This window comes from Cebidichthys violaceus, unplaced genomic scaffold (genome assembly GCF_023349555.1).
Source record: "Cebidichthys violaceus isolate CVI_PGR_0920_01 unplaced genomic scaffold, fCebVio1.0.p SCAF_24, whole genome shotgun sequence".
In the NCBI taxonomy this organism is placed as follows: domain Eukaryota; kingdom Metazoa; phylum Chordata; class Actinopteri; order Perciformes; family Stichaeidae; genus Cebidichthys; species Cebidichthys violaceus.
This window is the reverse complement of record NW_027176417.1, coordinates 3,484,147-3,497,862: the sequence shown is the minus strand read 5'-3', so window position 1 is coordinate 3,497,862 and position 13,716 is coordinate 3,484,147. Positions and strand designations below refer to the sequence as shown.

General features: G+C 41.1%; 1 protein-coding gene across 5 annotated transcripts; it reads right to left on the bottom strand.

Moving 5' to 3' along the window:
* Window positions 1–5,573: 5,573 nt before the first annotated feature.
* On the bottom strand, window positions 5,574–13,333 carry LOC137878859 (T-cell surface antigen CD2-like). 5 transcript variants are annotated; one of them, XM_068719311.1, is made up of 11 exons: window positions 12,959–12,968; window positions 12,505–12,578; window positions 9,876–11,322; window positions 9,439–9,729; window positions 9,190–9,269; window positions 8,801–8,981; window positions 8,192–8,271; window positions 7,809–7,983; window positions 7,610–7,672; window positions 7,258–7,335; window positions 5,574–7,064 (listed from the first exon to the last, which is right to left on the bottom strand). In XM_068719311.1, exons 3-11 carry the CDS (start codon window positions 9,952–9,954, stop codon window positions 6,841–6,843), a joined length of 1,251 nt encoding a protein of 416 aa, XP_068575412.1. In that variant the 5' UTR covers window positions 9,955–11,322; window positions 12,505–12,578; window positions 12,959–12,968; the 3' UTR covers window positions 5,574–6,840. The 5 variants fall into 5 exon arrangements, with proteins under 5 accessions (XP_068575412.1, XP_068575415.1, XP_068575411.1 ...); XM_068719314.1 differs by lacking the exon at window positions 9,876–11,322 and having other exon boundaries at window positions 12,959–13,333; XM_068719310.1 differs by lacking the exons at window positions 9,876–11,322; window positions 12,959–12,968 and having other exon boundaries at window positions 12,505–12,930.
* Window positions 13,334–13,716: the final 383 nt, after the last annotated feature.

Sequence of the window (13,716 nt, the reverse complement as noted above, 5' to 3'; positions counted from 1 at the left end):
AGCTCTGATTGTTGCTCAGAGAAGAGTCACTCCTGATTTTCACTTCCTCCTGCAGCTTTATTCTTCTTTTGGTTTTGGATTCGGACCTTGAGCTTGTTCCTGCTTGACCTGTGGGTGTGTGAGTTTATTCATATATATATATATATATATATATATATATATATATATATATATATATATATGAGCATGTATACGTCTGTAATCCTTTCAAAATAAATCACATTTCTGGTACTATTTGTGGCCAGCATTTTTTTATCAGTTACAACTATTAAATACATCTCGCTCCTCGACTCTCCGGCTTCCATCTCCATCTTGAAGGACATCCCAATTACAGTTTTTCTTGATTGCTTTGACCTGCTTAAAGAAACTGGGATCCACTCGGTTTTCATCGTCACTGTCTCAGCAGAGCACAAGACACCTCTTGCAAATGTGTTAACCCTTTCTCATTGGATTGACACATTTTCCCCACCCTTTTGCAGAACAGTTAACACGGATGTCATTCAAGCAGTCCAAACTCCATTGTTTTAGCTATGGTAACCAAAAAGAAACCATCTGTTCCTAACTATTAGAAACTACCTACATCAGTATGAAATCACTGAAGCACCTGTTTGACACTCCTTCACACAAATCTTCAATTAGCAATCAGTCTGCAGGCCTTAAAAGGTGCAGCGTCTGGGTTGTTCTTTGCCAACATGGATGGAAGAGGTTTAAGGCAGATGAGAGTGAGAGTAAGAGGTAGAGGGGTCTGAGGTCCGAGGTCCGAGGAAGAGGAGTCCGAGTGCGAGGTGGAGGTATAGTTATAGTTGGAAGGGCTCAGGTTTCTGATGAAATTCGGGCAACTGTTATTGATCACGTTATCAATCATGGTCTTTCACTGAGAGAGGCTGGACAAAGAGTCCAACCTGTGCTAAACAGAAACACTGTTGCATCCATTGTCAGAATTTTTCGACAGGAAAACAGGTAATGTTGCTGTACAGTATATACAGAAATATCCTCAGTGATATACTTTATGTAATTGTTTCCTCACTCCCATTACATGTATTCTTTGTAGAATCCAAAGGCTACCATTCTCTGGTGGTAGAGGGAGAACTTTTAGTGCTGAGCAGGAGGCAGCTGTTGTGAACATGGTTGTGGCAAACAATGCCATAAGGCTGCGTGAAATCAGGGCAGCGGTGATCGCAGATCAGGGCATGTTTAGGAACATCAACAACGTGAGTGTGACCACCATTGACCGCATCCTAAGAAGGAACCATATGGCCATGAAGCAGCTCTATACAGTTCCATTTCAAAGGAACTCTGCCGTTGTGAAGGAGGCCAGATGCCAATATGTGGAGGTGAGGAAACATTACTACAGTATACTGTAATGCCTTGTCATATCATGCAGTTGGAGTCAACTGGAGTCACTTTTCATTGTCATTTTGCCTTTTTTTACTTGGAGAATAATGGAGCTTGAAGCTGAGGGGCCACATCATGTCTTCATTTATGTTGATGAAGCCGGCTTCAATCTCTGTAGAGTGAGGAGACGTGGAAGGAACCTCATTGGGTACAGGGCCACTATCACAGTTCCAGGACAGAGGGGCGCCAACATAACCATGTGTGCTGCCATCTCCAATGATGGTGTCCTATGCCATATCCCCACTATTGGCCCATACAACACCGAGCGCCTCATAATATTCCTGAATGCACTTCATGACAGGCTGATCCCACCTGAGGAGAGAGGGCTGTTGAGGCCTGGCATGCCACTCTTCGTCATTATCTGGGACAATGTGGCGTTCCACCACTCTCGCCTTGTCAATGAGTGGTTTGCAGTACACCCTCGAATGATGATGCACTTCCTTCCAGCATATTCCCCATTTTTGAATCCCATAGAGGAGTTCTTCAGTGCTTGGAGGTGGAAGGTTTATGATCACCGTCCCTATGAGCAAATGCCCTTGCTGAATGCAATGACTGCTGCTGCCCAAGAAATAGGTGCAGAGTAATGTCAAGGTTGGATAAGGCATGCAAGAAGATTTTTCCCTCGGTGCATTGCAAGAGAGGATATTGAATGTGATGTGGATGAGGCCATGTGGCCCCATCGTCAAGACAGAAGAGATGAGTATCAATAGTGGCTATTTCTTATACTTTACTGTAATAGATTTTATTTTGGTTTACATGTATTTTGTGTAATATTTACAGTTTTTTTTCAATCGCTAACAAGCGCTTACCCATACTTCAGATACTTTTTCTAAACTCTTAACACAGACTCACACCTACAAACCACAATTGGCGAAATGGATAATTTTCTTCTCAAAAACACATTTTGTTAAATATATACTAACTCTTCATTTTAAAATAGAACACATCTTTCTCTGCACACACTAACTTTACCAAAACACTGGAAATCTGACTCAAAATGAAATTATTCTGTCAAAGAATAACTCTTGTTTTCACTTCACAAGGTCCTTCCAGTCAAAGTACACCAGGTTTCAAAATACTGGCTATTGCTGACATTACAAAAACTGCATAGACTTTTATGTTTCAGTTTTACAGGTATTTGCATGCAATCCACTGTTTTTACACTAAATTTCTTGGTTGGGAACTGTATGTCCACATGTAACGTTCACATTCAAAAGCATTCCAGTAAAAACCAAATCAGTTTTTTTTTTCCCCTTTACTGTTTACTACAGGAGGTACAGTATAAATACTGTTTACAGTATGATAGAACAGAAAAAGTTGTACAGTATTGCTTACAGTGAACAAAATATCCATGAAACACACAAGAGCATTCTGAACAAAAAAACAACCGCAAAAAGCCCAGATAAAAAGGGGGGGAACTAAAAAAAGCACAAAATTCCTGTATCTAATCCCTGCGATCTTCAGGGTTAGGCCACATGTTTTCATCAACATCGCATCTGATATTATCCAAGGCGTATATGAATTCATGAGGGGCCTGGTTGGCCTCCAATTCCATAACTCTCTGAAACAAAGTTTATGTAAATCATGTCATTACTGTATACCATACTGTACTGTAACCTATTACTGTGTAGGTTACCTACTTGAAAAGTGCAAAGCTTATAGAACTGGACATTGAATTGAATATACACTATACCTGGACATATTGTCGTCGTAGCTCCTTGACTCTCTCACTGTTCCCCTCAAAGGGAACAGTGTAGAGCTGCTTCATCCGCACTCTGTGTTTGGACAATGTCCGCGTAATGGTTGTGAGGCTGATGCTATCGATATTGTCAAATATCCCATAGTCCTCCACAATTCTACTTTGAATTTCATGCAGTTTTATTGCATTATTTGCAACAACCATTTCTACAATGGCAAGCTCTTGATCATTAGTGAGGAGCTGTCCTCTTCCCCCAGAGAGAGGAAGACGTTGCATTCTTTAGAGGGACAAAAAATTCAACATATGCATTACTGTATGGCCTTATTGACATGTCAAGTGAGAATAGAAACGATCCATGTAAAATGCAATACTTACCTGTTGGTTTGTTGAAAGATGCGTATAATGGAGGCAACCATTGGCCGCCTCAAATTGGGCTGCACTCTTTCACCAGCCTCTCTTAGTGAAAGACCGTGGTTGATTACATGGTCAATGATAGTGGCACGAATTCCATCACTGATTACTGTTCTTGCAGCCCTTGGAATGCCACCACCACGCATTCTTACACCTCTACCTTGCCCTCTCCTTGGGCCTGCTCTTCTCCCTGGCCCTGCACCTCTTACTGCTCCTCTCACTGCACCTGCACCTCTTACTGCATCTCTCACTGCTCCTGCTCCTCTCACTGCTCCTGCACCTCTTACTGCATCTCTCACTGCTCCTGCACCTCTTACTGCTCCTCTCACTGCACCTGCACCTCTTACTGCATCTCTCACTGCTCCTGCTCCTCTCACTGCACCTGCACCTCTTACTGCATCTCTCACTGCTCCTGCACCTCTCACTGCTCCTCTCACTGCACCTGCACCTCTTACTGCTCCTCTCACTGCACCTGCACCTCTTACTGCATCTCTCACTGCTCCTGCACCTCTCACTGCTCCTGCACCTCTTACTGCATCTCTCACTGCTCCTGCACCTCTTACTGCATCTCTCACTGCTCCTGCTCCTCTCACTGCTCCTGCACCTCTCACTGCTCCTCTCACTGCTCCTGCACCTCTCACTGCTCCTGCTCCTCTCACTGCTCCTGCTCCTCTCACTGCACCTCTCACTGCTCCTGCTCCTCTCACTGCTCCTGCTCCTCTCACTGCTCCTCTCACTGCTCCTGCTCCTCTCACTGCTCCTGCACCTCTCACTGCTCCTGCACCTCTCACTGCATCTCTCACTGGGCCTGCACCTCTCACTGCACCTCTCACTGCACCTCTCACTGCTCCTGCACCTCTCACTGCATCTCTCACTGGGCCTGCACCTCTCACTGCTCCTGCTCCTCTCACTGCACCTCTCACTGCTCCTGCACCTCTCACTGCACCTCTCACTGCATCTCTCACTGGGCCTGCACCTCTCACTGCTCCTGCTCCTCTCACTGCTCCTGCACCTCTCACTGCTCCTGCACCTCTCACTGCATCTCTCACTGGGCCTGCTCTTCTCCCTGGGCCCCTTGCTCTTACTCTTCCTCGTCCAGACATTGCAGTGTTTGTCTTTTTCTGTTTCTGTTTCCAAAAACATCACTCCTCAAAGTCCTCCTTTTACTGTATAAGTAATGCCACTGAGTCTAAGCCAGACTGGAATCAGCTGTGGTTTGCCCAATTTACCCAACATAAATCAGCTGTGTGTCAATTATTCAATTGTTTGTTTATTATCAGCTGAGATATATTGTTTTAGAACTGATATCATTGCAGAAGAGGTTTTTAGACTGTATCGAAGGTTTGGAATATTGTTTTTGCCATTGTGGGATGTTGTGTGTTAACATTCGTAAATAATACAAAAACAATCCATAATTCTGTTGGGAGGTATAGCTTGTCTGTTAAGAAAATGTAAGCATTGTGGAAATGTGTTCACTGACTGCATATTGTTTGAAAACGACATGAAATGTGTGAATGGTATGGCCACAAAAGGCCGATGCTGTGCTAATTGTGTTTAGAGTTTTGAAAATGTGACCACTGGTTGGACAAACGCTTGGCAGCGCCTGGAAAAAACTGTAAAGTATTTCAGTTTTCAGCCACAGTTTGAAAAAAAGAATCAATGGAATCAATAAAATTTGCATCAAAGCATTTCTGATTCTGGATCCAATTCTTTGCAAGAAGGCAAATTTGACAACAAATGGCACTGGCATGAAAGCTACGTACAGTAATTGGCTACAATGACAAGCAATGGTGCACTGATTCGCACTGAGTGCTGTATTTTGTATTTTGTTGTCCACTGTGTAATGGTTGATTGGAAGAGCTCATACACTTGTTTGCAAGTTGTGTTGTTTGAAGGCAAAATTTGCTTTTGTTGCATATTTTAAATGTTTTGGCACGGTGAGAGCCTTTTGCAAACAAAATGTGTCATTTCGACCATGAGTGCCACTGTTTCGGCCTGTGTGTTAACTGTTTTGAAAATGTGGAGTTTGAGTTGACTGCTGCATCAAAGCAATCAAGAAAAACTGTAATTTCTGGAACAGTTCTGACATTTATTTCAATGCAAACAGTTTAAAATTGACATTTTTTTTGCATTAAAAGCAGATACTTTGATGGATACAATGCAAATGTTTTGGTATTGCTGTTCAATAGACAAATATGAAAACGCGACATGGTTACTTGTATGTTTTCTGCATATAAACACTATTATTATTTATGATTAACCTGCAGTTTCCAAAAATAAAGCATGAAAATATGACCTGTCTCTGGTAATAAATTCTCCCTTTTATTCACTAATTCACACAAAAAGAGATAACAAAGAACTGCATACAAATGTACATAAAATAGTTTGTGTAAAAACAATTCATTAAAAAGGCTGCAGTGAGAATATGTGGCTCTTACAATAGAATAGAATACCTTTCAAATGGAAAGAAAATAAAATCATGGAGGAAAAAAAAAACAATAACCAGATAACAGTTTATGTGAGCTGAATAAATAACTTAAAAATATGCTTTTTTGCTTTCTGTCGAGTTAGATGAGCAGATGCATAAGGGTCGATCACTGAAAACCATGGAGTCTATCTTCAAACCTTAACTCAAGGTCCAATCACCAGCTTTTTCCTGAGCTTTCTGGAACCTCATGGTCTTCCCCGACAGAGGGATTTTGCTGGATCGTGCTCACTATCAGTCATGTTAATACTCCCTTAATTATCTGACATAAACATGTCATTAACTCATGTATAAATTGCAATGATGAGAGAAAGGTTTGATATCTTGAGAATTTAGATATAAATGTAATAGTTAAAGTGTAACTATAATATTTTGATGGCTAAAAAAACAAATGACAGACAATGTTAGGCAGTCCAAGATTCCTCATTTCATAATAAAGTGAAATAAGATTCATAGTTTGACTTCAGCTTCTACTTTGTTAATACTAACTTTTTCTGATGGAATCATGATGTTTGATAAAGGAGTAAAGTGTCTTTGATCTGCATTTCCTGTCTGAGTCTGAATTAATTCATCAAAACATCAATAGAGGAGTAAAGAAAACAGCTGAAATGAAGAAAAATAAGAAAAGCAGGTGAACTTAGAAAAGAAGAGGAGTGACTTAATTTTCTAACGCACTCACATGGTGTCACACTCTTTGTGCTTTGGCAGCTTTCTTTATTATCTTCCTGGGCTGAGGAAGAGGAGGTGGCTGCTCTTCATCAATGTCTCCAGTTGGTCTGGGGGCCTGAGGGGTAAAGGGAGAAGGAGTAGAGCGTCAGATCGGACGCTGACGTTTTCAGGTAAGAGCTCCTCACCTCACGGGGAGGCTGGGCAGAGGGCGAGCGCCGGGCTGGTCGGGGTTTCTGGGATGTTGCTGTTTGGAGCGCTGCTGGCGGGGACCGGTGTGGCCGGCCGGCTGCTTGTGGGGATGATGATGGTGATGGGACTGTTGATGGGGATGTTGCTCTTGAGGATGATTGTGTTGATGGTGCTGATGCTGGTCGTTGGTCCACGCCAACTGAAGCTCCTCCTCTTCTGTCGGGTGAGAAAATAAACACAGATGGTGGGTCAGACCTGATGGTTTAAGTGCTTCAATCAAAAGTCATTTATTGAGTATTTTTATATCTACACATAACATAAATAATACACATTTATACACAAGGCCATTTTTTTAAAACATGAATTATGACGATAACATCATTAAAAATAAGAATAAGTAAAACCTCACCCTTCAGTTGCAAGCGTTTGCTCCGCTTGCTGCGGACGCAGCAAACAATAACGACGATAATCAGCAACAGAACAACACCTGATGAGGATGAACAGATATCAAGTACAATTCATTTTAAGGTACTGGTTATGAAGCAGTCTCAGTTTCATACCGATGTCTGTATTTGACCCACATAAGTAATTGAGACCATCAGCGAGAAGATTAGCTATTTCTATATAGTTGTTCTTAATGCTCGTCATCTGTGCCACCGGGTTCACTAGAAACTCCCAGGCCGTAGCTGGACCCCCAGTGTCTTAGTATACAATCTGATAAAAGCTTCCATCCAGGGAGCTACACAGGAGAGCAGACGTACCTCCTCCGGCGCCCACAAAAATCCACGTATTAATTCCGAGTAGCGTTTCAGGGAAAAAGGACGCTAGAGAGGGAAAGAAGAGGTGAAGACACACATTGAAAAAGTATTGATTCTGAATATTTCGCTGGTTTTGCTTGATGGGCTGAAAGCAACACATAACCTGCAGGCCATCCGGTCATTTATTATGTCTAATACTCACTGATTTCAATGCAGGGTTGTACAACAGCTGCGCTGGTCATAGAGTTGACTTTGTTGGAAACTCTGCAGCTGAAGGAATCTGTTTTCACCTGATCGGCCTGTCTTGTCAGAATCTGACTTTTCTCCTCTTCCAACACGCCATTCATAAGCCACTCAAAGTTGTGATCCTTGGTCTGCTGGGGGAAAAAAAAGTGTCACCAACGGATGGATTGGAAGGTTCTCATGAGAATATGTAACGGAGTAGAACCTGGACAAACTCCGCGTTTCATTCTAATAAATCAGACATCTTTACGGTGTGCTCATGCTTGGTTATAGAGAGGAAAGTAGGCCACAGACCATCTCTACAGGCTCTACAAACACTTCCTCATCAACTTCTGTTCCCACCTTTGCTTGAACATCGCAGGTGAATTGGACAATTGCGTTTTTTTTGCATGCAGGCTTCACCACAGGCTTCAGGACAGGGTCTGAGTGGAGTAGATCGGACTTAAAGGTGTGCATTGTAAAAACACACGCATCACTTCTATGACGACATGATGTTTGCTGATTAGGATTTAGCCTCACAACCCACTTGAAGACAACAATAATACAAAATAAGTTATATTTCATGTGCACTAATATTTAGTTGTTACCTACCGATTACACATAAACCTTTGACTTCAAACTTAATCAATTTCTTTGCTCCATCTTTATCAAAAACTTCGGGGATGTAACTCCCACTGTTGTTCTCCGTCACATTTGTCAGCTTCAGGGATCCGTTTTCAGAAACGAGCATCTTATTCCCTTCGAGAAATTCGCCAGCTTTTCGATCTACGATATATTTGTTGTCGTGCTTCCATCTCAGTCTGTCTGACTCGACCACCGTGGACATCATCGGCACCGTGAAGTTGGCGTGAATAAGTATTGATTCTGAATATTTCGCTGGTTTTGCTTGATGGGCTGAAAGCAACACATAACCTGCAGGCCATCCGGTCATTTATTATGTCTAATACTCACTGATTTCAATGCAGGGTTGTACAACAGCTGCGCTGGTCATAGAGTTGACTTTGTTGGAAACTCTGCAGCTGAAGGAATCTGTTTTCACCTGATCGGCCTGTCTTGTCAGAATCTGACTTTTCTCCTTTTCCAACACGCCATTCATAAGCCACTCAAAGTTGTGATCCTGCTGGGGATCCTGCTGGGGGAAAAAAAAGTGTCACCAACGGATGGATTGGAAGGTTCTCATGAGAATATGTAACGGAGTAGAACCTGGACAAACTCCGCGTTTCATTCTAATAAATCAGACATCTTTACGGTGTGCTCATGCTTGGTTATAGAGAGGAAAGTAGGCCACAGACCATCTCTACAGGCTCTACAAACACTTCCTCATCAACTTCTGTTCCCACCTTTGCTTGAACATCGCAGGTGAATTGGACATTTGCAGGTTTTTTGCATGCAGGCTTCACCACAGGCTTCAGGACAGGGTCTGAGTGGAGTAGATCGGACTTAAAGGTGTGCATTGTAAAAACACATGCATCACTTCTATGACGACATGATGTTTGCTGATTAGGATTTAGCCTCACAACCCACTTGAAGACAACAATAATACAAAATAAGTTATATTTCATGTGCACTAATATTTAGTTGTTACCTACCGATTACACATAAAACTTTGACTTCAAACTTAATCAATTTCTTTGCTCCATCTTTATCAAAAACTTCGGGGACGTAACTCCCACTGTTTTTCTTCATCACATTTGTCAGCTTCAGGGATCCGTTTTCAGAAATGAGCATCTTATTCCCTTCGAGAAATTCGCCAGCTTTTCGATCTACGATATATTTGTTGTCGTGCTTCCATCTCAGTCTGTCTGACTCGACCACCGTGGACATCATCGGCACCGTGAAGTTGGCGCCTGTTGCGAGATAGTCGCACACTTCCTTAGAATCTTTGGAACAGAAAGAAAAGAGAAGAAACACAGAGAATCAGACGGTGAATTTAACAAGTTCATGACAACTGATAGGCAGAATATTGTGATATTAGTTCAGTTGTTCCCATAACCAATACAAGACTGTTCTTATCAGATGAACCCACATCCTGAGTGCGTGGTGCCACTGCCAGCCAACAACATCCCACCACCTCGTGCCTCTTTTGGCTCTGACATCCAGGCCATCTGGTGGGAGTCGAGATATTTCACTGGATAAACTTTGACCGGCTACTGGCGCCGGATGAAAAGTCAAGGGGCCGTCAAAGTCGATGGGATTCATCCTCTGGGGACCACGCATGTGTGTACGAAAGCTCATAGCAGTCCATCAAAAAGTTGTCGAGATATCAATGTTTTTGTTGCATCACAAAAAGGAACAAAACTTGTTTTCAAGTTGGCTCTATGAGGAGTATACGGGAAACTCTCAAGTTTACTAAATACTTGATTTAATATTGGATTAAACCTTAACTTGGGAGACAATTTAGTTCCATTTCATCCACCTCACCTCGACATATATGCCTTTGACAATTACAATAACAGCATATTTAATGTCCAAAGTTGATGCACTTGTTCCTGAAATAAACAAAAATGTCTAGAACCGTTTGTCATTAGTGTGAATTGTCATTTATTGACAACCAGCTGACGTTTCAAGTCAATTAGAATAAAGTTCTTTATGTATGTTAGATGCTGATTATTGCTCGTTTGGATTCATACTTATATATTGGTCGTGTATTTAGGACTAATTCCATTTTTGTCAAAACAATTGGCCACATCACACTCTCGTGTGTGCGCATCCTGTACGGGAAATCTGAAACCGACCAAAGCATATGAAATGAAACTCTGCAGCCGCCCTGCACCGATCGCTTCACCTCGTCACAAAGTCTGCAGAGTGCACTGAAGGCGGACCGTGTGTGTGTGTGTGTGTGTGTGTGTGTGTGTGTGTGTGTGTGTGTGTGTGTGTGTGTGTGTGTGTGTGTGTTGTGTCCTAAAAAGTCCCGCGCAGCAAAAGGCGCTCTCATATGTGTCCCATTTAGTGTCCAAACTTTATTTCTATGTGTTAAAGACAAAGATCAGACTAGAGTTTGGCTGCAATTCTGAAGAATTTCTATTAAGGTCACATGACAGGAAATTAATGGTTGCATGAGTCACCATGTAAAGAAGAAACATGTCAATAATTTTCCATATGCAATTACAAAAAAACATTTGGTGGTTTCTTTGGAGCACACATTTGAGTCACTAGTCAATAAAGGCTTAATGATATAACAGGTGGGATTCTTTAAAACACGGCATGGACTCCTCTCATCCCACAGTTACTTTGCTCTTTCCATCAAACTCAGAGGAGTTCAACGATATATTTTTAAGGGCAAAATCCACCGTAAGACATTCCTCTTAAAGATAACAGCCTGGTCCCCTTTAACGATGAGGTATCACAAACTGCTTTAATGTAACAGGACTTTAAAGTCTTATCATCTCGGGATGATGGGGTTCTGCAGCTCTTGCTCAGTCTCTGGGACTCATTCCTCTCAGTTTTGGACCATCAGGGTCAGAATCTGTGGTCTGGAGACAGAGATGAGAACGATTTGATACCTCAAGATCTCTGGATAATGATTATAAACAACTCCAGGAAGGACGAGTGCAGGTTTCATGTGACACCACGTCTTCATCTTTGACATTTAAGAAATGAGGCAGTCAAATCTGCTTTTTGATAATAATCATTAATCATTTGTTTAGTTGAACAAATACCAAATGCAATGACAAAAACAAATAAATGACACTTTCAAAATATAAAAATGATTTTAACGTTTCATTGATTGACTACAGATCGTTCAGCAGCTTTTAATTAATTAACGTAATTATGTCTTTTGAATGTTTTTGTGTATTTGAACGTCAAAACCCTTTTAGTAAAATCATTATTCAACGTTTTCCATCGGAACTCTCTCAAACGTTTCTGTGCTGCATTCAGTCATTTTGTCCTCTCGTACATATTCATGTGTTTTATCATGTCAGGCTTTGCCTCCTGTTTGTCCGCTGTGACCTCACGTCTGACCGACGTTACCACATCTGCTCAATGATTTCTTGTCTCTGACTTGTCCGATTTAGAAAACAGTCTTTAATATGGATCTAATATATTTAGTTTGAGCATTTTTCTTAATATAATAGTTACATTTAAAGGATTAGTGCTGTGTTCCCGGACGTTTTAGCCCATTTATTGTATATTTTGCATCAACGGAAATCAGTTTATTTTCATTCTTAATGTTTTTCAACTTTTAGTTATTTTAGCTTTTACAATTTTGTATTTAGTTGAGCATATATTAAATGCATTGTTATTAAAATGCAATAATAAAAAACAAGTAATTGTTAAGAGTTTACATTACAATAGCTTTAAGAAATATTAAAGTCATTTTACAGTTTCAGCATTTTAGACGACTACAGATCATTCAGCAACTCTCAATGTGAATTAAATACTGTACTGAAATAAATATAATTGTTTCAAATAAATATAAATGCTTGGTTTGGAAAATAATTGTCATTAATACATTTTGCTTTTCAAAAAACTTGTGAAAATAAATGTTAAGAATCAGAACGGTTACAGGAAGTGTGTTTGAACTCTGACACTAAAGAAGATCTTATGAAATGCATACTGCTTTAACATTCAAGTCAGACTGAAGTCCTTAAAATGCTCACATGATACCGTCTCCCTACCGAACGAGGAGTGTGTCTGGGTTCATCGTGCCGTACCTGTGGAGGAGATGGCGGAGCAGCAGAGCAGGAGCAGAGAGATGGTGGAGACAGCAGCCATCTTCATCACCATCCTCATCGTACAGAAAAGAAAGAACAGACGCTTTCCATTATCAAGGTTATTTCCTGTCACAGCAGCTACATCACCTCCTTTTAGTGTGTGTGTGTGTGTTTATGGTTTCTAAAGGAAGTGATCCAAGGGGCCCAATCTACTTTCATTGTCTTAGAACAAGTGAGCAAAATGTCATATTTAGAGAGCTTTACTGCGTCAGTGACTAAAAATATAACCGTGCCCTCCAGTTAAAGTTCATCCCCTAATCTCGACACAAACGCCAAACAATTACATTTTTAGTTGACAAAAAAAAGCATAAATTGGCATCAGTTGGAATCCACTTCCTCTTGTATTGTCAAAGTTTGGGGTTAGAAGTTAAAGTGACTGCATTTGTTTTCTCACCACTTTCCGTCCTCCCGCTTCTTGTCTTGCCGTTTTGTCCTTTAGAATCAGCAAGAATTCAAACTTCTTTGACAAGTCCATCTGACAAGTTAGGTCAGTTTTAATCTCAGAAGAACAAATTTGCTGTTTATTTTGGCTTGAAATAAAAGTTGCATCATCATCATCAACGGCAACATCCTGAAATGAACTTATACAAGTTTTTTATGTCTCTGACTGGTGAAATAAAATACTATAAACTGGGAAGTGAGATTCCTCTTCTCTCTGGTGATGTACTGCTGTAGCTTCAGTTCACACGCACAGGAACAAAGAAACTCACTGAAGCTCTGATTGTTGCTCAGAGAAGAGTCACTCCTGATTTTCACTTCCTCCTGCAGCTTTATTCTTCTTTTGGTTTTGGATGCGGACCTTGAGCTTGTTCCTGCTTGATCTGTGGGTGTGTGAGTTTATGTGTATATATATATATATATATATGAGCATGTATACATCTTTAAAAATAAATCACATTTCTGGTACTATTTGTGGCCGGCATTTTTTATTAGTTACAACTATTAAATACATCTCGCTCCTCGACTCTCCGGCTTCCATCTCCATCTTGAAGGACATCCCAATTAAAGTTCAACATGACGGTGCGAGGCGAGGATGTCTCCTTTGTTAAACGGCTGTTGCCTCGACTCCTCTCGAGGAGGAAATCGAGAAGGAATCTAATTATTTTCTGGACACTCGAGATGTGCATATTGAACCGGATTAGAACCCTCAAC

What these genes read in the sequence shown, in the direction of transcription:
- LOC137878859 (XM_068719311.1), bottom strand. Translation starts at nt 9,954, where the DNA reads ATGGCCTGGATGTCAGAGCCAAAAGAGGCACGAGGTGGTGGGATGTTG. An exon ending in CCTGCGATGTTCAAGCAAAG is followed by an intron (nt 7,984 to 8,191) that starts GTGGGAACAGAA and finishes TTTTTCCCCCAG; the next exon opens with CAGACCAAGGATCACAACTT. An exon ending in CAAACGCTTGCAACTGAAGG is followed by an intron (nt 7,065 to 7,257) that starts GTGAGGTTTTAC and finishes CTCACCCGACAG; the next exon opens with AAGAGGAGGAGCTTCAGTTG.